The 20,984-nt window shown below is 36.2% G+C and overlaps 1 protein-coding gene across 1 annotated transcript in view; it reads right to left on the bottom strand.

Annotated features, from left to right (window-relative positions):
- MEMO1 (mediator of cell motility 1) overlaps positions 1-20,984 on the bottom strand; it is a 135,811-nt gene that overhangs the window by 28,576 nt on the left and 86,251 nt on the right. The window contains exons 4-5 of the mRNA XM_008583356.1: positions 15,602-15,714; positions 12,985-13,096 (exon numbers count right to left, since the gene is read on the bottom strand). Coding sequence (XP_008581578.1) covers positions 12,985-13,070 — 86 coding nt within the window. The 5' untranslated portion in view covers positions 13,071-13,096; positions 15,602-15,714. The remainder of the gene's footprint in view (positions 1-12,984; positions 13,097-15,601; positions 15,715-20,984) is intronic.

The raw sequence follows: 20,984 nt of genomic DNA on the forward strand, positions 1-20,984 counted from the left end.
TGGAACAAGGATTGACTTCAAATAGGCACAAGGTTTCTTTTTAGGGTAATGAAAATGTTCTAAAACTAACTGGAGAGAATAATTGCATAATTCTATAAAGTTACTAAAAAATCATTGAGTTGAACACTTACATGGACGTATTTTTTAGTATGTAAATCATGCCTCAATAAAGCTGTTTTTAAAAAAAAAGAAAATCCATCTTTCCCACTTACATGCTGTGCCACCTGCAGATCACTATCCTAAGCCTCAATTTTGTCATCTGTAAAAATAGAGATAATAAATACTTACCTCACAGGGCTCTTTTGATCACTTCAGTAAAGTAGAGGGAAATTTTATTCCTTCTTTTTGTGTCCTATAGCTTAAACCATGCTGCAGAAAATTTATATATCCAAGATATGTAACAGATTAAAATGAGTTGAAATCCCTGAACCAATAGTAGAGCACTCTCTTTATAAACAAACAAAACCACTGTATTACCAATGTTCTTACTGGCACAGACTATGAAAATTCTAAATTCTAGCATAAAAAAGTGAATTATAATATTCCAAGTGATAACAAAACATCATTTAATTGGCAGTTGTTTTTTATTAATTAGTGTAACATAAACAATTGACATCTTAAAATTGATGACATTTTAAATTAGACAAAATATTGTATTTATTTGCTTATTCTTCCCCTGCCATTAATTTGAATACTTCTTCCCTAACAACTTTGAAGAATATGAGAATTTTCTTTCCTATATATATTCTTCCAATTTCCCAAGGATTCTAGAAGCAGTCCTGAGCATCTCAAGATCTGGGCGGGCTCAGCCCAGGGTAATTATTTTTAAATAGCATACCCTGAGCATTCTGTTCTCCATAAAAATGCCTGACCTAATCATAGGATTACAGAATGTTTCCCCTCCCCCCACATTTACCAGTGTTGGGGCTCAGAGGCTGTTACCCCAAAATATGGTGCTCTGACATGCTGAAATAAAAAAGTAGATTCTCAAGATCTCTTTGACACACACACCCCAGTCTTCCTGCTCCCTTATCTTCCTAACATCTTCAGCACGCCAAAGAAGAAGGTAATTACCTATGGTCCCTTCCCTGAGTTTTCATTAATTTAACTCATCCTACAGGAAGAAAGACTGGAGTCTGTCAACACACCTGACAGATTTTTGTCACAGACCATTGCCTTCTATTTCCCATTCAGTATTTTAAAGAAAATCATTTACCAGTCATTGCTCTGTTCTGCAGGCCAAATAAACTTTGTCCAGGCCACTGTATGTTCTCCAGGCCCGTTGAATCCCCCAAGAATCATTTACTCCTATACCCCCCATCTCCCTTTTCCCAATGAAAAGGTATATGTAAGTGTCTGCACCCCAATGAGTTACCGGACAATCATTCTTCGATTCCCCCATTCTATGCACATTAAAATAAGATTTGCTATGCTTTTTCTTCATATTAATTTGAATTAGTCAGTGATTTTTAGTGAACTTTCAAGGGTGAAGAAGAAGCTTTCCCTTGGCCCGTACAACCCCATATACATGGGGCACCTTTATGATAACATAAGAATGCAACTGGAAGAAATGCAAGACTCAGACCCTATTTAATAAGTCTCTGTGGTAACCAAAGAAAACAAGGGAGACAAAAACAAGGAAATTTTAGCTTCAACACCTACAGCTACAACAAACAGGAAATATAGCCTAACCCCCAGCCGGATAAACATAAAACCTCACACTCAAGGCCCAATTTACCTAAATTCATTTTACCCAGTACATCATGTCCAGCTTTCAACAAAAATTACAAGGCATGCTAAAAGGCAAAATACACAGTCTGAAGAGGCAAAGCAAGCATCACTCAAACATACCAGAGATTTTATAATTATTAGATCAGGAATTTAAAATAGCTATTATTAATATGCTAAGGGCTCTAATGGAAAAAGTGGATAACACACAAGAACAGAGTAATATAAGCAGAGAGACAGAAACTCTAAGAAAGAATCAAAAGGAAAGGAAAGAGGGCCGGCCCGGTGGCGCACTGGATAGTGTGCCGCTTGGGAAGCGCGGCGGCGCTCCCGCCCGAGGGTTCGGATCCCACATACGGACTGGTTCCCACTCACTGGCTGAGCGAGGCGCGGGGGCAACGCCGAGGGTTACAATCCCGTTGCCGGTCCCCGGTCCAGTACGGGGGCAACACTGAGGGTTGCGATCCGTTGCCAGACACGGAAAAAGACAAAAGACAAAAAAAAAAAGGAAAGGAAAGAAATCAAAAACACTGTAATAGAAATGAAGAATGTCTGGGCCGGCCCGGTGGCGCACTGCTACAGTGCGCCGCTTGGGAAGCGCGGCGGCGCTCCCGCTGAGGGTTCGGATCCCACATACAGACCGATTCCCGCTCACTGGCTGAGCGAGGCGTGGGAGCAACACCGAGGGTTGCGATCCCGTTGCCGGTCCCGGTCCGGTACGGGCGCGACACTGAGGGTTGCGGTCCGTTGCCGGACATGAAAAAAAAAAAAAGAAATGAAGAATGTCTTTGATGGGCTCATCAGTAGACCAGACATGGCCAAAGAAAGAATCAGTGAGCTGAAGAATTGTTAACAGAAACTTTCCAAGCTGAAAAGTAAATAGAAAAAAAGAATGAAGAACACATAACAAAATACCCAAGAATGTAAGACAATTATAAAATTTGCAACATACATATAATGGGAATAGCAGAAAAGGAAAGAAAGGAACACAAATATTTTAAGTAGTAATCACTGAGAAATTTCCAAAATTAATGACAAACACCAAACCACAAATCCAGGAAGCTCAAAGAACACCAAAAAGGATGAATAACAAAAAAATTTACGCCTAGGCATATTATATTCAAACTGCAGAAAATCGAAGACAAACAAAAGATCTTGAAAGAAGCCAGAGAGAAAAACACTTCACCCATAGAAAAGCATGGATAAGAATTACATTGGACTTCTCTTCAGAAACCATGCAAGCAACAGGTGAACTACAGTGCTGAAAAAAAAAACCCAGCAACCTAGAATTCTGTACCCAGCAAAATTACCTTTCACAAATGAAGAAGAAATAAAGCCTTTCTTAGTCTAGCAAAAATTGAGAAATTTAGTCAATTTAGACATTAGACCTGGATTGCAAGAAATATTAAAAGAAGTTCTTCAAAGAGCACAACAATGATATAGGTCAGAAAACTGGATCTACATAAAGAAAGCATGTTAGAGAAAGAATAAATCAAAGTCAAATCTTGCAAAAACAAGATTATTTTGATAACTAAGTACCCCAAGAGTTACCAAATTGTAGCCATGATGCATTTGTAAGACTTGATAGAACCTATCCAAGCAGAAAATGAAACAGAATTAAATATACTATACTGTGCTTTCAAGTTGTCCATGTTCCAAAATATTAACAGTAACAAAATTATTATATGCCTAAGAAGATACTAATGATATTTTTACAGTGAACATGAATAGTTTTTAAATGCCATATATTTCAACCACTTTATTTCGTTTTTTCTTATTCTTAACTCATGTAACAGATAATGATTTGTTCATAATAATAATAGCAACAATTGAATTTGATGATTATAACATATGGGTAAATGAAATAAATGAAAGTAAGGTTATAAGGGACAGGAAGGAGAAACTGTGATACTCTGTTAGAAAATCTCTGCATTGGGGCCGGCCCGGTGGCGCACTGGATAAGTGCGCCGCTTGGGAAGCGCGGCGGCGCTCCCGCCCGAGGGTTCGGATCCCACATACAGACCGGTTCCTGCTCACTGGCTGAGCGAGGCGCGGGGGCAGCACCGAGGGTTGCAGTCCCGTTGCCGGTCCCCGGTCCGGTACGGGGGCAACACTGAGGGTTGCGATCCGTTGCCGGACACGGAAAAAGACAAAAGACAAAAGACAAAAAAAAAAAAAAAAAAAAATCTCTGCATTACCCATGAAGCAATATAGTGTTACTTGAAAGTTGTAAATTGTTTGTAAATGTTTGTTGCAAACTCTAAGGCAATAACTAAAAAACAGTAAAATATATATATGTATACACACATACAAGTATACATATAACTGATGCACTGAAAGAAGAAAAAGTTGTAATCACATAAAATGCACAATTAAAACCAGAAGGCAGAAAAAGTGGAAAACAAAAAAAAAAACAAACAAAAAAACCCCCCACAAAACAAAAGCAATGAATAGAAAACAGTAGCAAATATGATATTAATTCAACATAGCAATAATCCATCAACAGCTTAATGCATAAACAAACTATGATACATCCACAATATAGATATTAATTCAACATAGCAATAATCCATCAACAGCTTAATGCATAAACAAACTATGATACATCCACAATATAGAATATTATTCAGTGATAAAGAGAAATAAACTATCAAACCACAAAAAAAATGGAAGAATCTTGAAAGCATACTGCTTAGTAAAAGAAGCCAATCTGAAAAGGCTACATACTGTATGATTCTGCTATATGACATTCACAAAAAGGCAAAACTATGGAGACACTAAAAACATCAGTGGTTATGAGAGGTGAGGGAAGGAGGAGGGAAGGGGATGAAGAGAACAAACAGGAGTTTTTAGGGCAAACTATTCTAAATATATGTACTGTCATGACATGATAGGCATTTGGCAAAAGCCATAGAACTATCCACCACAAAGAGTAAACCCTAATTAAATTATGTACTTCAGTAAATAATAATGTATCAATATTGGTTCATCAATTGTAAAAAATGTACCATACTAATGAAATGTGTTAATAGGAAAAACTGCTTAGTTATGAGTATTATTTGATACCACACAAAGGCATCTAATGTTGTGTCCTCACTCAGGGAACTGAAAAATATAGTAAATGTGAATAAACATAACAATAACAAGATTTAACTATCTATGTACACTATGCAAAAACAAGGCTTTTTGGATAACTAAGTACCCCAAGAGTTAATGAATCCTAGCCATGACACATTTGTAAGACAGACAGAACCAATCCAAGCAGAAAATGAAACAGAATTAAACACACTGTACTGTGCTTTCAAGTTGTCCATGTTCCAAAATATTAACAGTAACAAAATTATGATATACCTAAGAAGATACTAATGGTATTTTTACAGTGAACATGAACAGTTTTAAAGTGCCATATATTTCCATCAAACAATTTCAAAGTTACTAAAAAGCATTCTATAAATTCTGCACATTTTTTCTGAATAAAAAGCAGTGAAACTGGAGCAAAAGAACTGTTCTGTATCTGGATTGTGTTGGATACATATGACTCCATGTATTTGTCAAAAACTCGTAGAACTGTATGCCACACAGAGTAAGTTTTACTGTAGGTAAATTACAAAAAAAAATTAAAATTTTAAGCTATAAAATGGTGAATGAGGATGATATAGAGAAAAACAGTAAAAGGGAGAAAAAGGTAACTGAGCAGAGAAAACTGCAAAGAAAAAGAAGAGTTGTGACCTAATACTGTTTTTGTTTCTTTCTTTGTTTGTTTGGTAGCTGGCCAGTGGGGAATCCGAACCCTCAACCTTGGCATTATCAACACCACCCTCCAACCAACTAAGCTAAACAGCCAGCCCCTAATGCTATTAATTTTAAGAGTTAACTGATTTTTTCAAGATAGATGGGTTTCCACATATCATAACATAACCTTAATCTAACCTCCATCAAATGCAATTATATGTGATTGTAAAACTTATTATGAATTTCAATATTAAAGATAATACATGGAAAAAAGGAATAGGATAAAGTGCATAAGATATCTCACTTACATGATTTAATTCAAAAAAGTACGTAAACACGTTTGTATAAACTTTACATGTGCACACAAACTTATATGTGCAGAAATATATGTTAGTATATGTAAACATTTTTAGTAGCAGTAAACACTGTTTCAGTGGAAGCCACAGAGGCTTCCACTGTTCATTTTCTACTTGGTTTTATTTACATTTTCTAACCATGTACACATATTTTTTTAAATATCAGTAGAGTTAACTGAGCAATGAGATTACAGGTCATTTTGTGTTTTCTCCTTTATATTACTCGTTATTTTTTTAAAAGCTCTAATACATACCATTTTAAAAATCTACTTAAGATAATACAGCTCTTCTGGTCAAGATGGCAGAATAGACGGTCCCCAGCATCACTCTCCCCCACAAATCAACCAATTCCCAACTATTAAAAAGCAACAACAGCCAAGCTGGGGCCGCTAGAGATCAAGGGAACAGGAGGAGAGACCTACGGAGTGCGTGAAAGTGGGAGAAACCACAATGAGAGAAAAGAAAGGATCGCTCCTACCATTTCGAATCCCAGCCACTTCAAGGCTGGAGCTGGTGAGTGCACAGAGCAGGAGCTGGCAAAAGCCGCTGCTGTGCTCTTCCTATTAAGTTGCTTGGAGGCAGCAGGAGAGAAGAGTGCCTTGGTGGCCCCCAGGCCAGCACGACCACTAACAGGGTTCCTCTGGATCCACATAGGAGCAAGGAGCCACAACAACTCACAAAAGGAGCCACTCAGAGGCCCGTGAGTCATTGCAAGGGACCTGTGCATGGCCCAGCCCATGGGAAGTGTTTGGAGTATAGGCAGTAGGGGAGACAGGCCCACTGGGGAAACACTGGGGCACAGCAAGGACAGCTGATCTGCTCTCCAGTCAGCACGGGCCCACTCTGTGTAGACTGGTCAGGAATATAGAACTGCAGGGGGAGCAGTTTGCTGAAAAGAATTAGTTCCAGACCAGAGTTCCACACAACCCAGGTGCATCAGATCTCACAAGACCAGAAGTACCTACAAAGTCAACCATTAAAACCTGAGCTGCAAAAAAAGCCTTCCCGAGGGAATCAACAGCAAAGCAGCAATTTAGCTCGACCACAGGGCTCAAGTGCTGGTTCCCACAGGAAGTTCCTCCATCTTAGAAGTAAGCAAAGGACAACAAATTAGTTCCAGTGCCGAGTTTGAGTGGTGGAAACAACGAATAATCCAACACAGAACCGAAAGAAAAAACAATACCCACAGAACAGAGACAAAGTTTGATATTTACTAGTAAAGGTCTCACTTCACCAAAGAAAACCTATAAAACCTAAAAGGACTGGAAGCCCCCTGAGCCCCCAAGCCAGGGAGCAGAGAGGACTGGGGCCTCAGCCATGCCCCCTGCCAAACATAACCAGCCCAGCAACGACCACTGAGCTGCCACAGTTAGTGCCCCGGGCTCCTGAGCCAGGGCAGTGGGGTCTGAGGGACTAGGCCAAGAACCCCAACACCCACACCCAGCCCAGCGATGACCACTGAACTGCCACAAGAAGCATCCCAGGCTCCCAAGCCGGGGCAGTGGGGGGCCAAGGTCTTTGGCCACACCCCTCGACACCTGCAACCAGCCCAGTGATGACCACTGAGACTCCACAGGAAGCGCCCCAGGCTCCCAAGCTGGGGCAGTGGGGGACTGAGGGCTTCGGCCACACCCCCAACATCTGCATTCAGCCCAGCAACAACCAAGCCACCACCAGAAGCCCCCCAGTCTCCCCTGAAGAAATGAGGGGGGGTGCCATGAGCCTCAACCATGGCCTCCCTCCTTCTCCCACCGTATTTCCTTCCCTCTTTCTCTCTCTCTATCCCACCCAACTGCTCCGCAACAACATCTTAAAATGTATAAACAGATAGAGCCTGGAACGATCCCTCCTCCTGCAGCCAGGCAAGGAGCAAGCCAAAAACACCACCTCCATGTGGGTGGCCCATCACAGCCACCAAAATAGCCATGGCTGCGCAAAAGCGGCTAGATGCCACAATCACCATGCAGATGGCCCACCAGCCACTCAAGTGCATTGACACAAAGAGAGTCACCAGCAGAGACCAAAGAAAAGAAGAGGATATCTCTCTCCACAAAACCTATTCCAGAGTGACAGAAGAAGCATCTACTCTATGATAATAGTGGGGGACCTGAACACATCTCTCTCAGCACTGGACAGATCATCTAGGCAACAAATCAACAGAGTAACCATTACTCTTTCAGAAGGAGAGAAGAAATCTAGGGTTATCAGAGATGGGAGGGAGAGGGGGATGGGGAGAGATTGGATAAGGGGCATAAAGAATAAGTACAATTTGTAATAACATATATGCTAATAATATTGATTTGATCAACATACCTCAATGTTGAAACCCAAATATATGTATAATTATGATTCAATAGAGAATAAATAAATAAATAAAATAATACAGAGAATTACAAATACTACCTTATATAGTTACTTTTTTAAAAAGCATAACAATTGCTTATAATAGTGAAAAATGGGAGGGAGTTTAAAAGTTAAATGTTCAAGAACTGATTAAATATATAGGTATGTACTAGAAAGTCTTATATAAAGTCTGTAAAATGTAGTAAGAAAATGACATGGAAATACATTCAGGATATGATAAGCAGTTTAAAAGAGAGCATTTGATCCCATTTCCATATTGCTTATAATAGTGAAAAATGGGAGGGAGTTTAAAAGTTAAATGTTCAAGAACTGATTAAATAATTATATAGGTATGTACTAGAAAGTCTTATATAAAGTCTGTAAAATGTAGTAAGAAAATGATATGGAAATACATTCAGGATATGATAAGCAGTTTAAAAGAGAGCATTTGATCCCATTTCCATAAAAATATTTAATTAAAGTACAAGGGCACCTCAAAAAGTTCATGGAAAAACTGAATTAAAAGATAATACGAATCCTTCCATGAGCTTTTTGAAGACCCCTCAAATTGAAAATGGGAAGATAGTTATTAATTCATTCAACAATTACTGAAATCCTTTTGTGTAACAAGTACTGTGCCAGGCACAGAAGATGTAATGTAGACTAGCAGCTCAAGACAGAGAACAGATTAGGCAACTACCACGGAAGGGAGACATACTTATAAATAAGTAATCACTCGAAGACCTATTTAACTGCAGTGCCTGCAAATATGACCATCAAAATTTCCTCCCACCTCTAAATGCTCAATGCCACTCCTCCCATCAAAAATAAAGACTATTTCTCCCTCTCCTTGGATTTAGCCTTGCAACTTACTTTGACTAGTAGAGTGTGGCATAAGTGATGCTGTACCAGTTCTGGTCTTAGATACTAAGAGACCTGGAGGTTTCTACTTTGCTCAATTGATACCCTGAACTGCCATGTACAGTAGTCCAGTGCTATCCTGCTGGAGAGGGGAACATGTGGAGAGAGAGGCTCTGAAAGATGAATGACAACAGAAAGAGATAGACGAGAATGAAGATGTGAACTGAAGTGCCTCAGGAGACAACCAGAACCACAGCCCCAGAGAGAAAGTGAGGGTATCTTGGAGCCATCAGCCTAAGTAGACCTGCTTTAACTGGCAGCAGATGCAACAGAGACAAGTTGTCTCCACTGACCCCTGACCAAATTTCTAATCCATGAATTTCTAATCATAAGCAGGAAAACAGGCATGTTGAGGTGATTTGTTATGCTGCCATAAATAACTGAAACAAAAAAAACAGTACCTGGGAATGAGATGCTCCTGTAACAGAAACCTAAAACATGTCACATTGGCTTTTGGGAATCAGATGTGGGCAGAAGCTAAAAGGGCTAGAAGGAGACTGTAGAAACTAGAAGTACAGTAAGTAAACTGCTGTAAGAATGTTGGAAAAAGATAACCCGCATTATTTACTGGCAGAACAACTAGCAAAAACTGTCACATGAAGTAACTTTACCTAATGAACTGGCTAAGGAGATTTCCAGGCAGAATATTCAAAGTGTTAGTGTCTTTTTGATAGCCAGAGTATGAAAAGGTACAAGAAGAAAAACATAAACTAAATAACAAACTGTTTAGCTTGCAAGGAGAATTTAAAGGAAATAAATCTAACCAGGAATTGCAGGGTTGGAAAAAATAACAATTTCTGATCACTGGCCTCTTCAGATAGCAAAAGACTGTCAAAGAAATGGCATTAAAACAGAGATCAAATCCAGAGCACTGCCAGTAAACCATGGCCTTACAATCATCAAATTAATAATGTATCCATAAGATCCTTTATTAAAACCTCAGAAAGATTTAAGGCAGTGCTTGCACACCCTCTCACGTAGGCAAAAGGGCTTCTAAGAAATGTACAGGATGCTAACTTGGGGTCCAAAATAGAGGGAGTCCTGACTCAGAAAGAATTGTGGATGTGACTTTTGTCTAATGGAATGCACTTATAATCTGATATACAGAAAACCCACAAAGTGTTAAAGGAGTTCTATCAGTTTGAACTAAAAGAAACACTGTTCCAAATGAAAGAAGCCTCTAGGGTTTCACATTGGCACATACATGAAGCAGACTAAGACTGCTACTCAGGTGCAAACAAGCCCCATTCCCTAAAGAAAAGCAAAAATGACTCAGAGAGTGGAGCCAACAGACCAAGGGACCCAGCCAAAAGATGAGAAAAACAATAAACTACGAAACCACTACCAGAAAATAGAAAATAGAACATTCTCCGTTCCCTCGTTAGAGTTCAGAATTGCTTTGGACCAGAGACTGCTACATGATGCTTCCCATTCTTTCACTCTCCAATGGGAGTGTCAACTGTGGTTAACTATGCTTGTCTCAAAATTGTATATTAAGTGTATGGGTGGGGGGGGTGATTTTTCAGTTCCTACATCTCCAAATCAGAAAAGCCACACCTAAGGAGCCTCATTTACATCTTAACTTGATGCAGATCATAAAATAATGGATTTTGAGCCCATGGTCATAACTGAATGAGATTTCTGGGCATCCTGGGAGGGCTTTGGTGTGTATTACATGAAAGAAAGACATAAATTATCCACAAGAGGAAGAACTGCGGTAGGCCATCTGCAAAGATGGTTGCCAACAATTTCTCCTATTCTTGTACACAGATGCTACTCCTCCAACCAAGAGGAGGAATCTCATCTTCCCTTAAATCTTAGCTGACATAGTGATTTTATTTGCTTTGAAGACAGAATTCAGTGGAAATGGTGCTGTGTAGTATTGGGCCCAGGCCTTATTAGGCCTTGAAATTTCTGTTTTTTGCTCTCTTGCTACCCTGAATCACCAAGTAAAGAAGTTGAGGCTATCCTCCTAGAAAGTGGTCGAGAGAGAAGCCCTGGCTGATGAACAAACAGGCCACTTGGAAAACAAATGAGGGATCTCAAATGAAAGCCAGCACTAAGGCCTGAGACATATGAGTGAGGTCATCTTGGATCCTCTAGCCCCATGTGTGCCACCTCAGTCAATATCTTGTGGATCAGAGCAAAGTGTTCCCCGCCCCAATTCCTGAACCAAAAATAGTAAATGATAAAACAGTTGTGATTTTAAGCCACTAAATTCTGGAGGAATTTGTTACTCAATAATAAATGTTACATGTAGTGAGTGCAATAAATGCTACAAAGGAAAAGTATTAAGTACTATCTAAGAGTCAGTATTAGGGATCCCGATGTACATAAGGAGGGAGTGTTTATTTAACACCATTTAAAAGGGGGGAAATTATGACTAGGACTTTTGTTCGTTGGTTTTAAGTTTCTATTTTCCTAAATTTTCCACAGCATACATGTTTTACTTTTGAAATAACAAAAATGTTATTTTGTTAAAATCTCCTTAGGGATATTGATGTCAGCTTATTGGTTCTATTATATTAAAATTTATTAAGTCTAAATTATATTTTTTCATGATAAAATATGCAAACATTTCAGCAAATAACAAAAATGTTCTACTATCTTTTGTGACTGAAGAATGAGAAGTTCTGATTATACCAACAATCCAAGAAATAAACAATATATATGTTTTCAAAATATCTGAAGAATTAGAATGTATTAAAAGACAGTTAACCTAAAATTATCTTGCTTATAATTTAATATCACACTGACTTTTGGAAACTTTTTCAGTTTTATGTAATCCCTCATGGTTATCACTGTGAAGAAACATGGATAAAAAAAAACTGAGAAAAGTAAATAATACTTTGAACACAGAATTAAGAGTGAAAATGATCCAAAAAGACTAATTATAAACTAAAACCAACAAGAAAAAATTAAATAGAAATAACTGCAAAGACATACACATTTAGAATTAAAAAGAAATCAGCCACACAAAAGTCTGAGAAAATAATCCATTTTGATAGCATGAGCAAGCCTTGGGTTTTAGCTAAACACCGGTATCAGCATAAAATATGTTAATGTAATCTAGGACTTGATTAATAGATTTAATTAACAAATATTTACTGAGAACCTACAATGCAGCATGTACTTTACTAAGAGAATACTATGAGCAGACCCAGGGAAGGAGTAATCTTACCATATTTAGAATAATCAAACAGTATATAGAATATTAAGTCCATATAAAGAAAATGGTTGAAAAAATTAGAGAATTGTGACCTACAAGAGAAGACTTTCTAAATCAAATGCTGCCCTAAAAGAAGAAACAAAATACTTACTACAATTTTTTTCATTTTACCAAAATAAATTAAGTATTACTATGTGTTGGACATTATGCAAGGCATTGGGGTATAAGAGCAAAATAGATATTGTCCCTGTCCTCATTCTGCTGATAGTCTAGTGAGCACCCCATCACTAGAAGACCTTTAGCACGTAACAAATAATCTGTCAAGCATATTATAAAAGAGATTCATGTACTTTGTATAAGATGAAGTAAATGACCTCCAAAGTTACTTCCAAATCTAAAATTTTTTATGATTAATTATAGCACTGTACCATTAAAAAATATAATTATTATTCTGAGATAAAGAAATGCCAAATAAATAATCAGACAAACAAAATACACATATACACACACGTGGGTGTTTTTTTTTTATATTTCTACATAATAAAACAATCTCATCAATTCATGGTCAGCCTTCAAAACCGGCTTCAATCCACATTAAGACACTCCAATCTCAAATTTTTATTTCAAATAACAAAAAAATTTTTTTAATCTCTTACCCTAATAATTATTTTAAAATAATTCCAAAGAAATTAATGTCTATGATTTCTCTAGCATTTCTTATATCAATCAATGTACCTTTCCATGGCTTTAGCTGTATAAGGCAAATGCATTTCAATACTGTGTTCATCTTCATCTGTCTGCAGAGACATACGTTCAAACATTCCTGTCTTCCACAGTTCTCCATAAACTAAAGAGATTTCAAAATATATTAAAACAAATATATTAATGTATATCCTTATCCTGTAAGATTCCACCCAGTAACAAATGCTTTGGCAAGAGACAGAAGCACCACATAGTATTCTCTTTCATTTTTATTTTTAAAAAAAGAAGAAAAAGGAAAACAACTAGTTTCTTACGTACCAAGTAAAATAATAATACTGTACATCTAAAGACTTATTCATCATTTGCATATGTTACATAGTTATATAAAAAATAATTTAAGTTTTTCATCAGTTCCATTCATTATTTCTAAAACCACCTATGGGTCTGGGCTTTTCCTTGACTTTAATCAGTACATGATACTAGCAAGAATACAATTCCTACTGAAATATGGAAAAACCACAGGTCTATTTACTCATGAGGTTAATAACATAGTTTCTGAGTTTTGTTTTGTTTTTTAATAAAATGTGTGGCATTACCATTTCAGACCTCAGGTTTCTGCCATATCAAGAACAGAAAATTCCCACTAAGAATGCTATTTTCCACAAAATTCAAAATTAAGTTTGTGGTATAGATCAGAACATAAATTCACCACAGTACCATGCCAACTTAAAATGACCTAGTAATTCAGACCCTTCTGATGAGTTATACTTAAAAGTAGATATTGTAGAACAAGAAAAAGATAAAATATGTTAAAAAAAAAAGAAACGAATATTTTTGTTTTATCATAGAACAAAATCAACATTTTTATAAGCAGATCTTTAAATGGGTTTACCAATATCAAAGAAACAAACAGTGGTATAACCTCTCTTCTATAAAATTATACGTAGTTAAGAATTCTCCATTTCTTCACTGACAGGCTATCCAAAACCTCAACTTTGTGAATGCTCCAACAAGTTTTTAAAAGCAAAGTGGTTCCCTAAAACCATCTCAGGGACTAACGTTAGTAATACTTCATGCTTCATTAATAAGATGTACTCTAACAACAACTTGCTAATGCTCTATAATACTTAAAACCCAAATCATGAAAATTTGGCCTAAGATAAGGAAAAAGAGTTAATCATTTCTTTTGCAAGTAGATTATTTCGTTCTACAGAAGAAACTGTGGCAAAAATTTCTTGAAACAATAGTATCCCTAACATACTTAAACTATATATATATATATATATTTTTTTTTTTTTTTTTTTTTTTTTTTTTTTTTCCTCAACTTTGTGAATGCTCCAACAAGTTTTTAAAAGCAAAGTGGTTCCCTAAAACCATCTCAGGGACTAACGTTAGTAATACTTCATGCTTCATTAATAAGATGTACTCTAACAACAACTTGCTAATGCTCTATAATACTTAAAACCCAAATCATGAAAATTTGGCCTAAGATAAGGAAAAAGAGTTAATCATTTCTTTTGCAAGTAGATTATTTCGTTCTACAGAAGAAACTGTGGCAAAAATTTCTTGAAACAATAGTATCCCTAACATACTTAAACTATATATATATATATATATATATATATATATTTTTTTTTTTTCTTTTTTTCGTGACCGGCAACGGATCGCAACCCTCAGTGTCGCGCCCGTACCGGACCGGGACCAGTAACGGGATCGCAACCCTCGGTGCTGCGCCCGCACCTCACTCAGCCAGTGAGCGGCCGGTCTGCATGTGGGATCCGAACCCTCAGCAGGAGCGCTACCGTGCTCCCAAGCGGCGCACTGTAGCAGTGCGCCACGGGGCCGGCCCCTTAAACTATAATTTGATGAACTGGAAAGATACACACCAAGTTCACCTACTTCTTGGGAAGATAAATTGAGTTCTGAATGAGGGGAAAACTCTGAGTAAATTGTGGATAATGAGTACACCAATATTTTTTATACTATTCTCTATACAGTTCTCTATTTTTTAAATTATTCTCCCCCACTCACCCAAAACTACCCTTATAAAAGTCAAAGGGTTTTCCTTTACACATCTATTGTATAAAAAACAACTCAATAATAATATGACTTATGAAACTCTGGAAGAAAAACTAAATTAAAATAATAACATGTATTTAAAAATAAAATATATTTAAGATTTATACAGTACCTTTCTTTCAGAGTTTCACAACTAGTCTTGTTTTAGTCCATAAAAATCATCCAAGATGAAATAAAGGTATTATCACCATTACCTAGTTACAGTGAGAAAAGTGATATACACAGAGATAGACAAACATGAACAGAATCTTTCATCAATTGGTGTGGGTACTAATTTCTTGTCTCGTGGTACAATGAGTACATGGTACTTCCCTGAATATAAATTTAACCACTACAGTCTGCAGACTAGTGGATCTGACAGATTTCTGTAGATAGGAGCAAAACACTAGTTGTCTTTTGTAGATTTGAAAGATTTTCTCTGTTTTTGTTTTACACAGATTAGTTACAACAAATTTTGTTTTAAAAACTGAAATATTACTTATGATATTCTTATTTTAAAATTATCTTACTATTAAATTCCTATTAAAAGAACTTCAGTTAGTTAAAAGCTATAAGATTTCCATATACTTACTCTTTTGGTCAATACGAAGGTCATACAGAGGTGTCCTATATATATCCACACTGGAAAGTGCACATCGAGAGAGGGGCACATGATGAGAAGGCCCGAGGATGAAAATTCTCCGGCTAGGAGACATGAAACAAAAAACACAGAACAATTGCACTTCTACACAAACCATATTAAATAAAAGAAAACAAAATAAGTAATTCTAAAAAGTTATTTATTGTCTTTCTAGATTGATTTCATTACCTACTGTTAAGGGCTGAACTGTGTTTCCCCAAATTCATATGTCGAAGTTCCAACCCCCAGTACCTGAGACTGTATTGAATATAAGGTCTTTAAAGATGTGATTAAGTTAAAATGAGGCCATTAGGGTGACACCCTAATCCAATGTGACTGGTGTCCTTATAAGAAGAGACACCAGGAGCATTCCTGGACAGCAAGAGGATGGTTATCTACATGCCAAGGAGCAAGACCTCAGGAGAACCAACCCTGCCAGCACCTTGATATTGGACTTCCAGCTTCCAACTGTGAGAAAATAAATTTCTGTGGTTTAAGCCACCTAGTTCATGGTATTTTGTTATGCAACACTGATGATTTGCTCCTCAGTTAATTAAGTTCAACTGTCTTTATGTTAGAAGGCCTTTAAAAGAATCATTTCAATACCTGGAAATACCAGCTACCAATTTTTACAGTAAACCAATCTGCTATGCATAAAATCATTTCTGTATTCACAACAGCTAGAATACGGAAGGTTTTTGATAGCTGTATTTTATTCATTGAATTTTAAACATTTTGGTGATTAAAATCTCAAATTCTAACACATTCTAAAATCATCTTCGGCTGGCTGTTTAGCTCTATTGGTTCGAGTACAGCCTTACAACACCAAGGTCATGGGTTCAGATCCCCATACTGGCCAGCCACCAAAATAAAATAAAATTAAATTAAATTAAAATAAAATGAAATCACTGTTTAAGATCCCCACAACTTTAATAAAAATACATAATAGTATAAAATACAAAATATCCATACAAAATATCATTACAAAGCATTCTACATTTCTTTCACGGCAGAGAAAAATGGCATCTTTTTGAGCAGAATTCTATGTAATAAGCTTTCTTTATTCCCATTCAAGTAGAAGTCATTCTCAAAAACAAACTTGATTATGTGTTATTTTCACTGTAGTCTAAAGAAAAGAACTGAGCTAAAATGTAGCTTAAATCTTTATAATCTCTTTTATCTCGACATCAAGGTAAAATTAACTTCCCCTCATTTTATCTCAAACATCCAAACAGCCCTACAATCTAAATTCCAAAACTATCCATTTTATCTGTTCTCTAAGATTCATATGAACCAAACTTCCCTAACACACACCAACAATAAAACATAGAGAACCGAAAACCAAAACTATGAGAAAGAAAGGAATACATAAGAGGCTGTGTACCTAGAAAATTAAGTACTCAATTAGTTGAGTATTTAACTAGCTGAGTACTCAATTAAGTTGCTCAATTAGTGGACAAAGACTGAGATGATCTAATTCATTCACATCAAAAACTTGCAGCCAAGGAATGTGTGCTTTAACAATATTTATTTTGATAAAATTCCATTACACCTACGAAAATTAATCTATTGTCCGATATATGTTACTTCATACATTGGGGGGGGGGGAATTATAAGAGTTGTGGATGGGGGATTCTCAGTTTAGAATCCCAAAACCACCTCAAGATGTCACACATAGCAATCATATAAGGCTTCATCCACAGGCCATTTCTGGTCAGAAACCATAACTCTTTCTATCCTTCTCCCTCCAATATGTTATTACAACTGCTAATCCTCACTCCCTGAAATCACCTCTATCATCAACTCAATAACCATTTCAGAAAAAAAAGATCAAATCTATAGATTCCAAAACAAGCAAAAAGATACCACTCTGTTCTCCTCTCTTAACAGCACATAAATATCATGGCAATTTTTACAATTAAGAGTCTAATGTGGCATATATAATGGTAACTCGGGAATGTTTTGGTGACTCGCCTAGCAGTTATTATATGAACCAAGAATCAAGTATCAGAAGGGGCATCCTTCTGACTGAGGAATAAATGTATTTCTATGAAAAGACAAAGGGATGGAATATTTAAAATCAGAACACTCCTGGAAAATCTAGAACATATAGTTAAAACATGAAATGATTTTTAGGTTATCAATCTAAGCTCAAGGCACAGATAAATTTCATAAGTGTAACAAGGTTCTAAAAGTGGCCAAAAGATGAGCACTGCTCCAAAAATAACATCCAAGGCCTGCTGGAAGCCTGATTGCCTCCTCTGATACCTGGCTACTTTACTTACTTGCCTTTTTGTCAGACCTAACCTAGATGAAGGGAAAAGAGCCACCAACAATCTGAATTAACCAACTGTGTACCCAACAGATTCTTTCTAATTTGGTAGAAATTTACCCATAGTCAACATAGTGAAGTTCCACATCTGATGAGGAGAGATAATGAGAAAAAAAGAGGTTTAGGTCCCATTAATATAAAACCGTTAAAAGTGATGTACCCAAATACAAAACAAAAGCTAGAAATCATTGAACAGAAAAGGGGAAAGGGGCATATTAAACCTGTAGTAATCTCAAAATGGGTCTCTTTGTTAGCTAAATGCTAACCAAAAAAAATTAACAGTGTACATTAAAGTTCACAAATTTTCTTTATTTGCTAGAAAACTAGATCAATAAACACCAAAGCTTTAGGACTATTTCGGAGAGAAATTAATAATATAGGTACTGGAAACAATGCCACTTTCCCCCCCTTTGATTAATTGCAAAGTGCTTTGTCTTTAAAAGGAGTAACTTTTCAATATTACCATATTACACCTGTTGCTACACAGATTAAAAAAAAAAACTTTAATATAAAAAAATGGAGTGAAAAATCAGTAGGCATTCTCTTAGAAATAAATGTAGTTTATATATAATAGTTCCAGAGAATTCACATTTGTGGAGTTAACTTACTCTGATGATGACAGTTGTCTGTACACCCAATATAAGCTGTCTGAATGTCTACCCTCATAAATATTTATTCAATTACTTATTCCAAATAATAATTACTTATTCCAAATACACAAGTAATTTTTTAAAGTTGCTTCACTAGAAGTGGATATTTTAACTAAATAATAAAATGTCACATCACCCCAAAAAAGATTCCTTTTTGCTGTCTTTTTCTGTCCTGCAAGGCTTTCTGAAAAATACGAATCAAAATCACGTACATCCTGAATTCTGGTTTTTTTAATTAGAGTTTTAGCAACAGTCAGAAAAAGACTTGACAACTATCAATATGGAAAAGAATTTAACTAAATGTATCATTTTTGTTTTTGTCTTTTTTACTGACCGGTAACGGGATCGCAACCCTCGGTGTCGCGTCCGCACCGCGCTCAGCCAGTGAGCGGGAACCGGTCTCCACATGGGATCTGAACCCTCGGCGGGAGCGCCACCGCACTCCCAAGCAGCGCACTCTCCAGTGCGCCACCGGGCCGGCCCTAAATGTATCATTTTTTAAATTCCTTAAACAGCCAGAGTGATTTTTTAGAAACAAAAATCAGATCATACAATCAATCAATAAAGAAAAATAATAAATCAGATCAGATCACTTCCCTTACTTAAAGCTTTTCATGGCTTTTCATGATCACAGGATAAAATCCAAAATCCTTAAAATGTGTTCTAAAGTTCCAAATGAACTGGTGTCTTCTTGTGTCTCTTGCCTCCTTTATCATAACACTTTATGTACACTAATCTTCTTGCAACTCCTTGATAACACCAGCAAATTTACCTACTTCAAAATTTTCACAAATACTACTGTTCCCTCTGCTTGGCAAGCTTGGCTTAAAAGCCATTTCCTCAGAGATGCCTTCCCCAATACCTTTCCCACAATTTAAGTCAAATCACTCTCCTAAGGTCTATCTTAGTAGTTCTTAAAGTGCAAACTGTGGATTCTTGGTATTTCTTAAGACTCTCTGAAGCAGTCCACAAAATTAAAACTATTTTCATAATAATTCAAGGAAATTATTTGCCTTTTTCACTGTGTTGACACTTGCACTTTTGGTGCAAAAGTGAGGGTAGGTAAAACCATTAGCACATTAGACCAACCATCAAGATAGTGAAATCAACCTATACAAGTAGTCTTATTTTTCACCTACACTCACACTAGGTTTTAAAAAAACAAAGGCTGGTATCAATTTCATTAAATCTTGACCCATGAGTATATATCTTTTTAATATTCTATATGACAAAAATGCATTCAATCTGTGGTAATAAATGCATAAAGTACTTCTGCTAAATGCAGAAGTATGTCTCAGGGGAAAGCACTTCTGTGATTTTGAGTTGTGAGCTGAACTAGACACTTTTTTCGCGGAACACAATTTTTACTTCAAAAAATAACTGTAGATAAATTACGGTTATTACAATTTAGGGACTTAGCAGAAATTTTCTCAAAATTGAAGACTACCATGTCCAAGAAAACAAACAACATACGAGTACTTGTCAATGATAAAACTGATGCTATCAAGTGAAAATTAGACTTTTACTAAACTTCTATCACTGTGAGCTTGACAGCTTCCCAATAATTAAAGATTTTTCTGATAAAATTGGTGATATTAACACAGTGATTTTTTTATGTGTTGTGAAGTATGAACATTGAAAAGATCTGTATAATTCAATAAACAAATACTTTCCAGCTGTTCCATTACTGTTACAAAATCAGGCAAGGTTTTGTAAAAGATCTATTCAAACTGCAAAATAGACAATGAATTTACTAAAACTACAAAAAATTCAGTGATATAACTTCAGATTTCATAATGTAACTAACCTTTAAGAAACTACCACTTTTTAGTTCTGATGTAGTATCAAAGAAAAATATCCATAATTATCTGAAAAGGTGATTAAACTATTGCTCTTCCTTTTCCAACTACATATCTGTGTGAGGTTGGATTTTCTTCATATACCTCACCCAAAACAACTGATCACAACAGATTGAATGCAGAAGCAGATATGAGAACACAGCTGTCTTCTATTAAGACAAACAGTAAAAACAGATTTAATAATTTTTTTAAATGTAAAATACTTTTATATTTTGTAAAAAATGTAACACAATGACACTTTTCCCACTTTCTTTTATTACTATATTAGAAAATGTACTTATTTCTCATTTTAGAAAATATTTTTGTTAACCTCTAAAGGGTTTGTTATTATTTTAAATAAACTAATGAATTGTTTTTGAAATTTCTCATTTAAATTTCTAATTCATTAGACAGTGATAGATGTAACTGACATTTGGTGTCCTAAATAAAAGTGTAAGGGTTCCTGAAACCAAGAAGTTTCAGAAGCACTATATTTTACTTTCAGCTTTTTAATC

Source organism: Galeopterus variegatus, unplaced genomic scaffold (assembly GCF_000696425.1).
Source record: "Galeopterus variegatus unplaced genomic scaffold, G_variegatus-3.0.2 Scaffold2894, whole genome shotgun sequence".
Lineage (NCBI taxonomy): Eukaryota > Metazoa > Chordata > Mammalia > Dermoptera > Cynocephalidae > Galeopterus > Galeopterus variegatus.